The sequence below is a fragment of the Pyrgilauda ruficollis genome, unplaced genomic scaffold, assembly GCF_017590135.1.
Source record: "Pyrgilauda ruficollis isolate IOZ18807 unplaced genomic scaffold, ASM1759013v1 scaffold57, whole genome shotgun sequence".
Lineage (NCBI taxonomy): Eukaryota > Metazoa > Chordata > Aves > Passeriformes > Passeridae > Pyrgilauda > Pyrgilauda ruficollis.
Window position 1 is genome coordinate 7,461,905 of NW_024527377.1, and position 15,995 is coordinate 7,477,899.

The following is a 15,995-nucleotide window of genomic DNA, read 5'->3' on the forward strand; positions in this document are numbered from 1 at the left end:
GGGGCAGAGCCCTGGGGGACTCTGGGGGTAACCCCAGGTAGCTCATGGGGTGCCTGTGAGGATGCCCTGAGCAGCCTTTGCAGGAGCTGGGGTGGCCCTGGAGCAGCTCAGGAGAGGTTTGCTAAGGGGTGGTCACAGTCTGTCCCCTGTAGCCCCTTCTCTGGGGGTTCTCTGACCCAGGGGTAGGGTGAGATGGGAACCTCAGAGCACGCTGAGTGTCTGGGGAGACTCCAGAGTTTCTCCAGTTTTCAGGCCCTGTGGGTTCCCCAGGGAATAGGGCCATGGGTGTGGGGGTCCAGCAGGCTGGCCATGCCCCCCCACCACCACCTCCCAGCCCTTTTCTGCCTGAGCAGAGCTGGACAATCCACCCTTGTCCCTAGCGGGTCTGAAGTAGGTCAGGGAGGCTGGGCCAAGCTCCTGGGGAGGGGAGTGGGTGGCAGGGGGTGCAGAGGGCCCCAGGCATCCGCCCCAGCGGCCACACTACAAGGTTGGTGCCCACCCCCTGTCCTGGTAGGACCCCAGTGTCCCCAGCCCAGGGGATGCAGGGCATTTCCCTAACCTCCCTTTGGTCTCCTGGGGTGGTTTGGGATCCCTCTGCATCCCTGCAGTCTCCAAACCCCTTCTGGGAGCTGGGGGGTCCCATGGATGCAGGTTGGGGTGGCTGAATCCTGAGGGACAGCACCCAGTATGGAGACCTGGGGACTTGGTTTTGGGGAGGGAGCCTGGAGCTGGGTGGGAACTGTGGGACGAGAACAAGGAATACAGAAGACGGGAGAGGGATTTCTCACCCCTTAATTGCAGTTAATGATTGATGAACATGTTTACTGCAGGAGGCAAAGGTCTGGCAGTGTCAAGATGAGAGTGCAGAGGCAGCATCCCCAGGGACACAGCCACAGGTAAGGGATGTCAGCTCCTATCCCCCCCACGGGCACCTGGCTGCATGGGGGGGAGGTGGGGGTGTCTGTCTCCTGTGGAGCTGCCCACAGGCCCTGGCACAAGGAGGGAGACACCGTGGTCATACCATGGGTTACTCTTGGACTCCAAGCACTGCTTGGAGAGGCCCTGTTGGGCACAAGCAGTGGAGCCTCCAGCCATGCCCAGGACAGGCTCCTGGGGTCCCCCAGGCACACCTATAGCCTCTTCTGTCCTCCCATGCCATGTCCTCAGGGAGCCCCTGCCCAGGAGTGCAGTGTGGAGCCTGGGGTTTGCTCACCAGCAAGAGGGGACTGTCCCCACCAGCACCTCTCCTGCCCTGGTGGCTGCTCCCCAGGAGGGGTTTGGGGGGCAGGCCTCAGTCTCTGAGGTGCTTGTTCCCTGGTGTGTGCCCGCAGGCATCCTGGCAGGATGGCATGGCGCTCTTTGGTGCTGCTCCCCTTCCTCCTGGCAGCAGGTAAGGACTCCTCTTGGCACCTGGCATGGCTGGGTGGGAGCTGTTGGAGCTGCTTTCAACCCCCAATACTCTTTCTCCATTCCCTGGGGGAAGCTGCAACCCCAAAACAGCTGCCTGTCCCACTGGAGATCCAGGGCAGGGCAGGGCTGGACAGCAGGGATGTGCTCTGGAGGTGTGGGATGAGCACAAGGGCGAGAGGGCTGGGGGTTCCCCCGCCTGCCATGGAGACCCAAACCACGGCTGGAGCTGAGGCTGGAGCTGAGGAGGTGCTGCCAGACGTGGGTCTGCCAGCAGAGCCCAGCACTGCCATGCTGCTCAGCTCCTCTTCCCTGCAGTTTCAGGAAACACTGTCCCCATCCTCAACGTGACCATCTTCTACGTGCCTGAGGACCTGGAGCTGGGTGAGTAGGGCGGTCTCAGGAAGGGTCTGGGGTGTCAGAGGAGCGACTGGGGGGGTCTCAGGCAGGGGCTGACACTGCCTGTGCCCCCAGACCAGCTTGCTTTCCAGCTGAAGGCTTATGACATAGACAACGACACTCTCACCTACCAAATCGGAGGGACAGATGCCTTCTACTTCTCTGTTGACTCCAAATCAGGCAGAGTGACACTGAGGAGCTCCCTGGACCGTGAGGTGAGGGCAGAGGATGGGGTCAGATGTCCCTGCCTGAGTGGGTATGGGGATGGAGGGCAGAGCCTGTGGGTCACTCCCTGGCCCCAGAACCCAGCTCCCGGAGGGAAAGTTTACCTCACAGAAGTTGGGGCTCAGCCACCCAAGGATTGAGCTTCACCTTGGCCCTGACCAAGTCCTGCCTTGTGTCTCCTCAGCTCCAGGCCAGGCTCACCATCACCGCCATGGTGTCGGATGGTGTAAATAATGCGGTGAGTGCTGGGGGGCTGCAGGGGGAGGGGAGACCCAAGGACAGGGCTCAGTGGGAAGGCAATTGGAAGCGGGTGGGTGATGCTGGCTGGCTAGCCAGGGTGGGCATGGGGTGCCAGCACTGCACCCAGCTCTGCTGGCCGCCATCTCCCACACCCCCATCCTTGTGCCCTCTCTGACACCTGGTAGGTTTCCAGAAAAGTCACCATCATCGTGGAGGACCGCAATGACAACGCCCCTGTCTTCCAACGCCTGCCATATAATGCCATCATCCCCGAGGTACCTTTCTGGGACCTCCCAGTCCCCTGGGCAGCAGGGCAGGGGTGCTGGGTGGCTCTTGTGGCATGGGTGTGCCAGCAGTGGGACAACAACGGGCTGGGAACAATGTGACCCCCCCACCTGGTTGTGTGGTGACAGTGTGCCTGGGCGTGGGGTTGTGCACAGTGCAGCCAGCACCTGGGAGCACTCTGTCACCAGGGTAATTCCCGATGGGAGCCTCTGCGTCACCCTGAGACGCTGGAATGTGACTGGGACTCTGCCCTTGCAAAGAGTTCAGGGTGTGCCCAAGCCACCTGCCAGCCCAGGACACCGTGACACTGGATCAAGGTGTAGATGGGGCGTGGGGCTCAGTCCGACCCCCATCCAGCATCTCCAGGGCTGGGGTGGAGCCTCTGCTCCCCAGGGAGGGCAGCGAGGGGGTCCAGCCTCTGAGCGAGGGCAGCAGCTCATCCCTGTGTGTCCCACGGCACCGGGCAGTGCTGCAGCCCTGCAGGGCCACAACGTGCCAGGGCAGGGAGGGCTGGCAGGGTCCAGGCCCAGCATCACCCCCTGCTCTGTCTCCACCACCCCCCGTGTGCCCAGAACACGGCTGTGCACAGCATCGTCTACAGCGTGTTTGCCAATGACAGCGACAGTGGGAACGCCTCCAAAGTCAGCTACAGCATCGAGGAGGTGAGCACAGGGCACTGTGGAGGGGGTCTGACCATATCCAAAGCCCACCCCTGGGCCACCCCTGTGCTGCTGAGGTGCTGGGGGACATGGCCAGGGCAGGCTCATATCTCTGGGGTGCAGGGAGTTCTTGGGCAATGGGTGCAAGGTGGTTTCAGTTTCAGGCTGGGGATGAGCCAGGTGGTTGGGTGTAAATGTTGGGGGGTCCCCATGGGCCAAGCCTGGCAGAAGGATGGGGATAGAGCCCCCATCTCTGCTGGGACACCTCTGCTCCCTGCCTTGGTGACACAGGCTGATGTCCCCTGCTCAGGTGATCCCAGACAGCATGAACAATCTCCAGCTCTTCTACATCCTGAGCAATGGGAGTGTGGTGCTCAATGGTTCCCTGGACTATACCAAAAACACTTTCTACCAGATCAAGATCCTCGCCCAGGTGGGGACCATCCAGGCTGGGGGTGCAGGGCTGCCAGGTAAGGGGGCTGGGTGGCTGACAGGTGCTTTGCTCCTCAGGATGGCGGGGGATGGCTGCACAACAATTGGACCGTCCAGAAGAGCTTTACTTACCTGTCCCTGACCATTAAGGACATGCCCAACCTGGACCCACGGTTCCTCAATGAGCCCTACTCAGGCTCTGTGCCTGAGAACTGCGACCTGGTGAGGATCCTGCCTGCCCCAGTGTCATGTCCCTGCCCCTGGCCCTCCCTGGGGGCTCTTGTGCCCTGAAGTGTCTGGGCCACCAGGCCTGTGGGCAGCTGGAGATGTCATAGGTCCTTCCCTGATGGCCATGTCCCCACAGGGCACCATTGTGCTGACTGTCACTGCCATGGACCAAGACACAGGGGTGAAGGATAGCATCTCCTACATCATCACCAGTGAGTGATGGGGCAGAATGGCTCAGGCAGGGGATGACACAGTGGGATGAGCAGGAGGGGTGGTCAGGCAGCAAGGGTACCCTGGGAACTGCTTCTGGCACCCAGGCCCTGCCAGCCTGACCTGCTGGCAGAGAGAGGGCCAGGCCTGCCTTTCCCAGTGGCTGCCACTGGTTCCTGCTGTCCCCTTGTTCTAGATGCCAGTGTTCCTTTTGTTATCAATGGGACAACGGGCACCATCACTGTGAGTGAGCCCCTGGACCGTGAGCAGCTGCCAAGTGAGGAAATGCTGCTGGAAGTCACGGTGAGTAGGAGATGGCAAGGGGAGCCCCATCCTCTTCCTCTCCCTGGGGCCCTCCAACCTGCTCTCTCCTCCTCCCCAGGCACGTGAGGAGCATCTAGATATCCACGGCAAGGAGGCCCAGACCAGCACCCTGGTGACAATCTTGGTGACTGATGTCAATGACAACAAGCCCCAGTTCTACAACTGCTCCCTGTCCAGCTGCAACTTCTCTGCCAGTGCTCAGAACAACTTCACAGGCAGCATTGTAGAGCACTCCTCCACCAGACTGCCTGTGTCCAACCTCAACATTGTTGCCTACGACCCAGATAAGGTAGGAGCCTGTCTGTGGTGCTGGGTTGTGGTGCTGCTGTCTGTCCTTGCTGCACCACTCACCCTGGCTCTTGTCCCTCCCTGGCAGGGCATCAACAGCAGTTTTGAGCTGAGCCTGCAGGGTCCGAATGCCAACGCCTTCACTGTGTTCCCCACGACAATTGTGGGCTCAGGGGAAGTCCAGATCCTGGTGCAAAACTCATCCTTGGTGGACTACGAGATAAGCCATGTCATGGTGGTGCAGGTGGGACTTGTAGGGCTGGCCTGCTCTGTGGAGGCAGCTCCTGCTCCCTGTGTGCACTGGGCACAGTGGGGACATGGCCCTTCTCTTGCAGAGTTCAGGAGTAAAGCAGAACAGCGCTCTGCCCGGGCAGTTTGCTTGGTGCAGGGCAGCTGGGCTGGAGTGTGACAGGTCTCTCTAAAGTTTGGGGGCTCATGTGAGACACAGTCCCTTTTCAATCCTGCAGATCATTGCCAATGACACAGGGAACCCTACAGACTGCTGCTCCACGGCCACCGTGACCATTGACCTCATCGACAGCAATGACCACATCCCTGAGTTCCCCCAGAGCACCTACAACCTGACTGTGATGGAGAACAGCCCCGATGGCACCGTCATCTCCCCAAACATCACGGTCAGGCACTGAGCAGGGAGTGGGCACACCTAATATCCCCAAGCAGGGCACTGGCCACACTTAGCACTTTTAGTACAGCTCGTGCTGAGAGCACTGACCTCTCCATACACACAGGAAGGTCTCAGGACCAGTGGGTACTCAAGGGTGGGACCCCTCTCCTATCAGCACCACATTTTTGGGGTGCTCACTGCCAACAGCCACTGCCCCAGACTCATCACTGCTCTGAGGGCTGAAACAGGTTGACCAGAGGGTTCCTTCTGTCTTTTAGGCCTATGATCCAGACAGCGGTGTCCTGGGCCAGATCACCTACCAGCTGCTCCCAGAGAACATGTACGTAAGGGCACAGCCAGCCACAGCCAGGGCATCATCCTGGAGGGTGGGCTCCAGGCCTGAAGGCTCTGTGTATGCCACAGCCGTAACACCTTCACGGTGAACGCCACAACCGGGGCGCTGCTGGTGTACGACGGGAGCTTGCTGGACCGGGAGACTCGCTCCATCTATTATGCCAACCTCCAGGCCAAGGATGGGGGCGGCCTGGTGGGCACTACGGTGCTGGAGATCACCGTGCTGGATGCCAATGACATGGCACCCGTGGTCATTGGCTCCTACTTCATCTCGGTGGAAGAGGGGCAGAATGTTAGTATACAGATCCAGGTATGTGCCAGCAGAGGTGGGGGGTTGACAGGGCTGTCAGAGGGGAGGGATTGTCCCTGAGGTGCCCGACAGCCCCGTTCCAAACACTGACCTTTTCAGGCCATCGACAATGACGAGCCTGACAGCTGCAACAGCAAACTGGGCTTCAAGATCTTGCCAGGACTGTTCAGCGACAACTTTACCATCAATGGAGACACAGGTGAGATGCACAGCAAGGAGCCACTGGACCGTGAAGCCTTGGAAGATGAGCGTGGACAGATGGTGGTGACAGTGGTGGTGCATGACCACGGCGAGCCACAGCTGAACACCACGGTGAACGTCACCATCACCGTGGGGGTGAGCCCTGGGCACAAGCAGGGACATGCTGGGGCAGGCTGGGGCTTGGAACTGGGATGGATGGGCAGGGTGGGGCTGTGGAATCCTTGGCTGCGGCAGAGGTGCCGTGTCTCCAGGCTTTCTGTGGGGGCAGAGTGAATAGTTGATGCAGGGAGGCAGGAGAGGGCTTGTGTAGCTCCTGCCTGTGGGCAGGCAGGTGCCCACACTCCTGTCCCCAGCTGGCTGTGGGGAATCCTGTTTCCTGGAAGGGCTACAGCCATGGGCTTTGTCTTCTGCAGGACCTGAATGACAACATTCCCGTGTTCCTCAACCAGTCCTATGAGTTCTCAGTCTTTGAAGACTCTCCAGGTAAAAGTTGCATGGCCAGGTTTGTGGGACCAGCAGTGGCCATGAGTCAGTGCCCACTGCCCGCTCAGTGTCTGTCTCCACCTGCAGGGTCCTTTGTGGGTGAGGTGAAGGCCACAGATGCCGACCGGACAGAGATCAATTCCCGCATTTCATTCCGACTTGAAAGAGGCGGTGGCTCCAGCAACTTCTTAATCCGCTCAACCCGCCTGGGACCAGGGAACTACAGTGGGCAGCTGATGGTAGACCTTGAGATGTCCCTGGACTATGACACACTGCAGCAGAAATTCTTCACCCTGACAGTGCTTGCAGAGAACACAGCTGCAGACAACACAGGGGACAAGGCCAACGTCTCAGTGACAGTCCACATCCTAGATGTCAATGACGAGTCCCCCACCATCCTGCCAGGCTCACTGCAGGATGTGTCGGTGGCTGAGAACGGGACACAGCAGGGTCTGATCCACACGCTGAGTGCCTTCGACCCTGACACCAACCACTCGCTGGTCTTCGAGGAGCTGGCGGTCGCCTGCTTCAAGGGGGACAGCAGTGCTGAGGACGTGTGCTGGGACTGGTTTGTGCTGGCCCCCAATGGCTCGGTGCTGGTGAACAGCTCGGACATCGACTACGAGGTGTGTGACAGGGTCCTGCTCACACTGAGGGTGGAGGACCTGTACACTGAGAAAGGCAACCGCTACAGCCAGAACGGTACGGCCCCACTGCCCGCCCCTTCCCCACCACCGGGCATGGCAGTGCTGACCCCTGCCTCTCCCACCTCCCACAGGAACCTGCAGGGCAGGAGCTGGGTGGTTTGGCTACAGAGGGAGGGTGTCCCCACTTCTTTTGACCCGAGCATTTTGGGAGGACAGAGCTCCCATAGGAAGCAGAGGATGGTGCTGCAGGGCTGCTCTGTTGGTGATTAGAGCTCTGCTTTTGGGACATTTGCAGAAACGCTGAGGATCATCATTATTGATGTCAATGACAACGTGCCAGTCTTCGAGACCATCTCAGAGACTTTTGGTGAGCAGCTGGGGTTGGCACATCACGTGGGCTCCTCACTGCACCCACACATGCCCTGCCACATTCACCAGCAGCAAGGATCTTCCCCAAGCCCAGGGCAGGGCTGAGCAGTGCAGGGGCCAGGCTGGGGTTACTCAGTGCTTTCCATGAAGGCTGTGGGGCCAAGGGCAGCAGTGGGTGCTTGGAACCCTGGGGCTGTGTGGGCGTGGGGTCTGCAGCAAGTCTGGCTGCTCACCAGCATGACTGCACCATCCATCTGTCTGTTCCTGGCAGTGGTTGTCCCCGAAATCTCCCCTGTGGAACTGCAAGTGGCTACTGTGAAGGTGAGGATCTGCCTACCTGTATCTGTCAGTCCGTGCAGCCTTGTTCACTTGTCCCCACCATGGGCAGGCAGGGGCCATTCCCACCCGTGCTCCTGCCGTGCTCTATCCCTGCAGGCCACAGATGCTGACTCAGGGCTGGGGGGAACCATCACCTTCTCCATCGTCAGTGTGGTGCTTGTGGAGGACAACGGGGTCAGTCGGCCCTTCGAGAACCTCTTTGGGGTGTCCACAACACCTGACAAGGGCGCCTACATCGGGAGTATCCGGTGAGGCCATGGGGCTGGGCTGGGGTGGGAGGGATGCAGCTCAGCTCCTGCCTGCTGCAGGGCCAGCACGGGCTGGAAAGGGGACAAAGCCTTTCTGGAGTCCTGCCTAGGCATGGAGGTAGGATAGAGTTCGAGGGATGGCAGGGGACGTGCTGTGCAGTGCAGTGGGATCACTGATGTCCCTGTCCTCACAGAGTGACCAGCAACCTTGATGAATCTCTGAAGGGGCAGTACAAGGTGACGGTGCAGGCTGAGGATGGTGAGGAACCGGTGCACAGAGCACAGACCATGCTGAGTGTGAGTGTCACCCCCAACCCCTGTCCCAGGACACCACCCACCCAGCCCAGCTCTGCTCACCCCTGGTCCCCACACACAGATCTTCACGGTGGATCAGAGCTACCGCGTGCGGCTCCAGTTCGTGACAACAGTGGAAGAAGTCCAGAGTAACTCCGAAAATATTAAATTGTAAGGGGTGCTGGGCCGGGGCTGGGGGTGCACGGATGGACCCACCAACTGTGTCTCTCAGCTTCATGGTCTGTGAACAGGGTGGGCCAGGCAGGTCCCCACCAGAGGAGGGGGCTTCAGGGGGTCAGTCTGCTTCCCGTGAGCAGAACAGCAGGATGTCCAGCCAGCTTCCCCCACTCTCTCTTGCTTCTAGGGCCCTGACCACCGTGACCAAGGCAGCAGTCTACGTGGTGGCCATCCGAAGCATGGAGGAAACCCGTGACACCCAGTGAGTGGTGGTGGGGAAGGGGACATGGTGGTGGCATCAGGGGTGTCACCCTGGGGCAGGGCACCACACTCCCCCCATCTCTGTGGTTCTGCAGCGTGGATGCCAAGTCAGTGATGGAGGCTTACTTCGTGTACAGCAATGGCACTGCCCTGGATGTCAATGACCTGAGCATGTGAGTGCTGGGGTTGTGCAGGGGCACTGCCACGTGCTGGAGCCAGCCCAGCTGCTCACACCTCTGCTTGCCTTGGCAGACTCATTCAGTCCGATCCGGTGGGCTTGGCTGAGCTGGTGAAACTGGGCCTGGCTGTCATTGTGAGTGGGGCCAGGCAAGGGGCACGGGGAGAGGGCAGCAACCCCTTTGGGGCAGGCTGGGGGGTTCCACTGGCTGGAAATGTGCCCTAACCCTGCTCTGTGCCAGGGCCCCGGGGAGGTGACAAAGCCCACCAAGGAGGTGGAGCTGATTGGAATTATCGCAGGATTGGCAGCATTCCTGGTCATCTTCATACTCATCATGACCCTGGTTTTGGTACTCACCACCAGGAGGTATTTCACTGCCTGCACCCCCTCCTACCACCCTCCACTGCCCCCACCCTCACCAGCACCCCCAGACCCATCCCTGTCCTCCAACTCACCCCATCCCAGCTCCTCCCCGCCCCTCTCACCCACCCCATCCCTGGGCTTTGCAGCTACAAGAGGAAGCTGAATGCCATGAAGGCTCTGAAGGTGGCCACAACATTTAACCCTGCAACAGCACAGCAGGGAGCTGGCATCCCTGGGACCAACCAGTACAACGCTGAGGGGTGAGTGGGGGGCTCCCTGCAGCAGGTGGGCAGAGACCAGGCTTGTCCCCACATCCAGGGGCTGCAGTGCCCCAAGGGGCAGCACTTACCTGCCACCCATCCCTGAGCAGGGCCAACCCCATGCTGAATCACCCGCTGGATCCCTCCCACGACCTGGGCTTCCACGAGGACTCCATCTCTGTGACCAGGTGAGCTCTGTGGGCAGGTCCCAAAGGCCACAGGCTGTCACCTCATACCTCACTTCTCCAGTGCCTGGGTCCTTTTTTACCTCCCACCCTCCATTCTCCACAGCATGAATTCCCTGGATGAAAATACAGTAAATGCACCAGCAGATGACAACTTTGAGGTCGAGGTAAGAGTGCAAAGAGCTGCCAGTGCTTGGCAGAGCACCCTGCATCTTCTTCTCTCTGCTGTGGTCTCCAGGGCCTCATGGACCCCTTGTGTCCTTTACTCTGTACCCCTCAACAGAGGGGAAAGGAAGGACAGGTGTTCCTGCCCTACATCTCTGTCCCCATCCCTTCTGACCACTCTTTCCTCCTGCAGCAGGTCAAAATGCAGCCAACAGACTCCACTGACAAGGAGGCGCTGGTGGCTGCCCTGAACCTGAAGGAGCCCACCAAAACAGCATACCTCAACACCACCTTCACCACCACGGACTTGTGAGCGGGCTCACAGGGTGCAGCAGGGCCAGAGCAGGACTCGGGCAGCTGCTTCAGTGTTGATATGTTCAGTGTCTGGCAATAAAACTGCTCCACGGGGGTCAGAGTGTCCTGTGGTCATCAGCCCAACTGCCTGGGGGGTCTCAGTCAGCTTGGAGTCATCCCTCCCAGCATGAAGTGCTGGTTTTGGGCCAGCTGGTGCCAGAGGGGAGGTGCCACTGTGGGGCTCAGCCGGGCTTCTTGTCCCCAGGACCCTCTCTGCCCCGGGGGAGGGAGGTGCAGGCAGCCCCGTGAAGAGGTTTCTGTAAGGTTTTATTACCCAACATCCACATTGACAGACTGATCCCCCCGCCCCTTCCTCCCCCCGCCCCACCCCCGAAAGAAATGAAGAGGAAAAAAAGAAGAAAATAGGTGATGAAGCTGCAGCGCTGGTGTGCCACAGCTTGGCAGTGCAGGGCTGGAGGTGAGCACAGCCTGGGGCAGGGTGGCAAGGGGATGCCCCAGAGCTCCTGGTCTTCCTGGCATGGCCGTGGCACCAGTCCCACAGCCCAAGGCACTGAGCAGAGCCAGGTCCCAGCTAGTGCCACAGCACAGAGTGGGCACTTGCCACGGCCCTGGCTGCCAGCTGGCACTTCAGCAAGCCCTTTGCAGCCCCACAGGGACAAAACAAGCCCAGGATGTACAGTGTGGGTTTAGGTGGGCAAGACTTTACCTTAACGAGGGAAAAACAGCTGCAGTGGTGACTCTGGCACCTTGAGCCCTCCTGCACTTCTGCCCAGAGGGGATGGTGCAGCTCTCCAAGCACCCCTTGTTTGCAGCCTCCTGCCCATCAGATGCTGGACACAGGCCTGGGTCCCCCTTGCTGTGGCACTGTGGGGCTGGTCCTCTGTGTGGGGCCAGGCTGGGGGGACCAAGTTCCACATCTTGGCAGGACATTGAGGTGCTGCCAGCCACAGGGATGCTGGCCCAACCACAGGGATATTCACCCCCCTGCAGACTGACCCTTCACACCCAATGCTCTTCAGCCTAGCAGAGCACAGGCAGCGTAGGAAGAGTGTTTGAAAAGATGGTCTCAGCCCCACAGGCCACCGCGGGGGAGGTGGCTCCAGGCAGGATGCTCATGGCTGAAAGTGTCTCTTAAAAAGCTCCAAAAATGCAAACACAGTTCAATAAAAGCTCCCCTCCCCCCCACCCTGTAAAACCCCAGCTGTAAAAAGTGGCAGCGTTTTGCAGTCGTCGCGTCCCCAGCTGCCGTCGGAGAGGAGAAGCCAGCGGGCCCAGCGGGACAGGTGCCCATGTCCCCAGCACATGGGGCCTTTCCAGCACCACTGGGGCAGCTGGACAGGCCTGGAGGCAGGGCAGGCTTCATGTCCACCACCAGCCGTGGTGAGGATGTGCTGCTTCCAGGCAGGTGGAGCTGGGGGCCATGGGGACAGACTCCCCAAGCACCTCCAGCCATGGTGACAGGGATGAGCAGCTCTCCATCACACATGGTTGGCTCCTGTCTCTCTCATTTGAGATCTGTCCTGGTGCCCTGTGTGGCCACATCCTCCCAGCTCCAGGGCACCCACAACACGGCAGTGTGGCAGAGAGAACAGGGAAGTTGGGGGATTGGTGCTTGCCATGGGTGGCTGTGGGGACCCACGCATGCACAGCCACGGGCTTGTTGGAGTGTGGCCCAGCCCTGGACAGGCAAAGCAATGGCAGGGCGATGCACCAGTGTCTCTCCAGCATGGGAAGTGATGCTGCTGCTTGGGGTGCCAGAGTTCAGGGCAGCCAGCAGCACACACCCTGAGCCATCTTCAGACCTGTGCCACGGGCAGGAGATGCATAGGAGCAGCTGCCTCCATCTGGAAGGAGCCACGTGCTTCCTCGTGCTGAAAAAAGCCACCAAGCACAAAGACAGGGCACCAATCTCATGTCCCAGGGCACCTCCATGGGGCTACACTCATGGGGGAACCTCAGGCTGACAGGGAGGAGCCCAGCATAGGAGATACCTTGTCCCAGTGTGCAGTGCTCCATCACCAGCACAGCCCTGCACGCTGGCACCGGGTGTCTCAGGACGCCAGGGCAGAGACCCATCCCCACTTTCTCTGGAGAAGCCCCGAGGCACCCCCACCCTGCCAGCACAGGTAGCAACTCACTCCATGGCAGGGCCGGCTCGGGAGCAGCACCGGGGCCGCCGGACGTTCTGCAGCAGAGCCCGAAAGACACTGGGCTGCCTCTTGGCCTCGCCTTTGCGGGGCGCTCCCTTGACGGAGCCGCTGCGGGTGGTTTGCGGGGTCACCACCACCTGCCGCCCGTGTTCCTCAATCTGCTTCTCCAGGTGCTTTTGGATGGCCATGCCCAGGACCTCCACCTCCATGGAGGCCCCGTACACCTCCCACGTCATCCCCTTCTCATCCCAGCTCACCTCCCGGATGGGCTCCGGAGGCTCCTCCTCCACCACCTCCGGCACCGTCCCCTTCACCTGCACCTCAGGGTATGAGGTCTGCGGGGACTTGGCCACGGGTGTCATCGGCCCAGTGGCCACTGAGCGGGTCTCCACGGGCATGGACACCTGCATCTCTGCATCCTTCTTGGAGGGCTCGAAGCGTGAGGCTGCAGAGGCTGTTTCTCTCTTGGGGAAGGTGAAGGCAGCAGCCCCACAAGGGGGGCTCATGGGGCTTAAGGCCACCGACACCAAGGACACACGGTTGTCCACTTGCGTCCCCATGTCTTGTGTCCCAGTGTCCTGGGGTGGGGTCACTTCAAAGGAGTAGGATTCACAGAGCTGCTTGGCTTTTTGGGGCTGCTGGCTGCTCCCAGCACCCACATCCTGGACTGAGCTCCTCTCAGCTTTGCCCTGGCCCAGAGCAGTAGAGCTTGGTCCTGCCTCACTTCGACCCCCAATCCCCACAGTGCTGGTGCTGGGGGGGTCTGCTTTGCATCCCTGGGGGTGCTTGGGAGCCTCATTGCTCTTTGTCTGGGGAGCAGCACCCAGGGATGCCCCTTTGCTGTCCTGGGGCTGCTGCTGGCTTGGAAGCTCAGCTGTCCCGGTGCTTGCAGTGGGCTCCACGAATGCCACATGTTTGGCAGGAGCTGGCGTGCTCCCCATGTCCTTGCTGGTTGCCTGGAGGCAGGGATCAGAAACAGGAGAAGTGGGGGCTGCTGCATCATCCTTCTGGGTGTTGGGGACCCCCATCCCTGTGGGACCACAGGCAGAGGCAGCACCGCTTGGTCCTCCGCAGCTCCCTGTTGCTACTGCCACACTCTGCTCTGCGCTGGTGTCCTGGAGAAGCGTGCCAGGAGCTGGTCCTGCTGGTGATGGCACCTTCTTCTCTGCCACCGAGTTGGCCTTGGTGCCCTGAGACTCTGCCTCAGCCACACAGCAGGTCCTCATGGCACGGGCTCCCGCAGCACAGCCGGAGCCGGGCAGGCACTCGCCTGCCACTGGGCAGCCAGGGGAGCTGGCACCGGGCTCGCAGGCGTCCTCGACCCCAGCCTGGCGGCTCAGCACCCGCAGCCCCTCGGGCTCCTTAGCGCTGCCCATGCCCAGGGAAGGTTTCTCCCATGCTAGTCCCGCCACGGGTCTGCAAGAGAGAGGACGGGGCAGTGAGGAGCAAGCAGCACACGGACCCCCATCACACCTCAGCTGCCGACTGTTTTTCTCCATGCTGCCCCTGACAACAGGTTGGGTGGCCACCTGGAGCACTCACTGTCCCTGGCACAGCCTGTGTGGTGGCACACGGTGCACAGGCACATGGGGAGGGAGGGAGGAACAATGTCGGCTGCCTACCGTAAAAGTCAGGCTTCTCCCGGCGCGGCAGGACCGGGAGCGGGATGCAGGCGCTGCTGGGGCTGGTGGAGCGGGAGACGCGGTGCAGGCACCCCTGCAGAGAGAGCGTTAGCTGGAGAATGGTCCTGAGCACCAGGCTGAGAACCGGGGGGCTCAGCAGCCCCCTCCTGTCAGTGGGAAGCTGGGCGCAGTGAGGGGTGAGAGCAAGCTGGGCCTGGGTTCCAAGGGAGGCTGCAGAGAAGGGCAGGAGCACAGGGCAGCCCAAGCCCTTCCCTCTCCACGTGAGTGGAACACAGTCCAGTGTCACCCGGCTGTCCCCAAACCTTGCTCAGCCCCATGGGGCAGAAGCAGGGCAGGAAGCCCCAAACATTCCGGGAGCTCCCCGGCTCTGGCAATGCCAGGGAGTCCCTGCAGAGCTGGGAGCACATGCATCCCGCAGGCGTGGGGCACTCCATGCCTCCGGACACGGCCACTCGTGGGTCCCGAAAAGGGCAGAGCCGAGCGGACACAGCTGGAGCCGAGCGAGTTCCCCCAAAGGGAGGCGACAGGAGCGGGGACCAGGCGGTCACCGAGGTCCCCCAGCAGTGCTGAGCCCGGAGGCGATGACCCCCGCCCCGTCTGTAGGCTCCCACCGAGCACCCCGATCCCCGGAGGGCCGCGCCGCCCGGCACCCCGACCTGCCCCGACAGCATCCCGATCCCGCGGGATCGGTACCGTGCCCGGTACCGACGCACCGCGAAGGAGCTGCGAGCCCCGGCACACGCGTGTGCACACGCACGGGCACGCACACGCCAGCACATGGCCACGGGCACACCCGCACGCACGGACACGCGTGTGCACGCCCCGGCCCCTCTTCCCCGGCCGAGCCCCGGACAAAGCCGGCCCCGCGGCAGCCCCGGCCGGGGGAGGCCGACCCGCCCCCGCCGCCCGTCCCGGGGCTGCATACCATCCCCAACCCCCCCCACCCCGGGGGTGCCGGTACGGGGCAGCGCCCGGCCCGGTCCCGCCACGTGCGCCCCGGGACCGCCGGTACCTGCGGCGGATCCTCCCGCCCGGTCCCGTCCTGTCCCGTCCCGTCCGGCCCCGTCCCGCTCAGCTCGGCTCGGCGCGGCGGCGGCAGCGGTGGCGAGCATGCGTAGGGCGGTGGCGGCGGGGGCGGTACCGTGCCCCGGGCCGCTCCCCCCGGCTGCCGCCCGCCCCGGCACCCCCAGCAGCAACGGGGAGGCGAGGGACAGCCGGCTGCCGCCTGGGGAGTGGGGGTCCCGGCACACCGCATGTCCCCCGGTGTCATCGCTGTCACCACAGCGGCCCAACCCGGGAGCCCCCCATGGTCCCACAGCCCCCCCGGTACCCGAAGCATCACCACTCCGTGTGCCCCGGGGAGCAGCATCCCGGCACTCCCCCTGCACTCGGGCACGGCAGGAAACACAGGGGGCACCAGCAGAGACAGGGGATCCCAAACCTTAGCGTAGGTCCCGTGGGTGACAACAACACAGAGCCCAGTCCCCCTCCTACCTGGTGATGGAGACTGCCTCTTCCCTCCCGGGCATTACCGGGGACGGGGCTGCGCCCCAGTCAGCCCGAGGGACCGGGACAACGTGCCAGCGTGGCGGGATGGAGATGGGCTCCCGAGTACCCCTCGCCCGAAGGTGGGGGAGGACGGGGAGGGAAGAACGGCCCCGTCTAGCTCCCGGCAGCGCTTGCCTCTGCTCCCGGGCTCAGGCTTTGTCTAACTCCTTCCCACGCACTCCC

General features: G+C 61.9%; 2 protein-coding genes across 2 annotated transcripts; one reads left to right on the forward strand and one right to left on the reverse strand.

Moving 5' to 3' along the window:
• Nucleotides 1-804: 804 nt before the first annotated feature.
• CDHR2 (cadherin related family member 2) lies at nt 805-10,469 on the forward strand. The gene is made up of 32 exons (XM_041482083.1): nt 805-896; nt 1,332-1,390; nt 1,726-1,791; nt 1,882-2,021; nt 2,216-2,269; nt 2,457-2,546; nt 3,129-3,218; nt 3,526-3,648; nt 3,726-3,869; nt 4,012-4,087; nt 4,282-4,388; nt 4,468-4,698; nt 4,786-4,941; nt 5,165-5,332; nt 5,601-5,662; nt 5,746-5,986; nt 6,086-6,322; nt 6,601-6,676; nt 6,758-7,372; nt 7,613-7,684; nt 7,958-8,007; nt 8,122-8,273; nt 8,468-8,570; nt 8,650-8,738; nt 8,932-9,006; nt 9,101-9,178; nt 9,258-9,318; nt 9,425-9,549; nt 9,693-9,806; nt 9,917-9,994; nt 10,098-10,158; nt 10,350-10,469. The coding sequence occupies exons 1-32, from the start codon at nt 805-807 to the stop codon at nt 10,467-10,469; spliced, it is 4,005 nt and encodes a 1,334-aa protein (XP_041338017.1).
• Nucleotides 10,470-12,605: 2,136 nt separating this feature from the next.
• On the reverse strand, nt 12,606-14,344 carry GPRIN1 (G protein regulated inducer of neurite outgrowth 1). The gene is made up of 2 exons (XM_041482220.1): nt 14,244-14,344; nt 12,606-14,037 (listed from the first exon to the last, which is right to left on the reverse strand). Exon 2 carries the CDS (start codon nt 13,995-13,997, stop codon nt 12,606-12,608), a length of 1,392 nt encoding a protein of 463 aa, XP_041338154.1. The 5' UTR covers nt 13,998-14,037; nt 14,244-14,344.
• Nucleotides 14,345-15,995: the final 1,651 nt, after the last annotated feature.

Excerpts from the sequence above, each read along its gene's own strand:
- CDHR2 (XM_041482083.1), top strand. The coding sequence starts at position 805 with ATGATTGATGAACATGTTTACTGCAGGAGGCAAAGGTCTGGCAGTGTC. Across the intron at positions 8,008-8,121 it reads TGCAAGTGGCTACTGTGAAG|GCCACAGATGCTGACTCAGG; the intron begins GTGAGGATCTGC and ends CTATCCCTGCAG. Across the intron at positions 9,319-9,424 it reads AACTGGGCCTGGCTGTCATT|GGCCCCGGGGAGGTGACAAA; the intron begins GTGAGTGGGGCC and ends GCTCTGTGCCAG.
- GPRIN1 (XM_041482220.1), bottom strand. The coding sequence starts at position 13,997 with ATGGGCAGCGCTAAGGAGCCCGAGGGGCTGCGGGTGCTGAGCCGCCAG.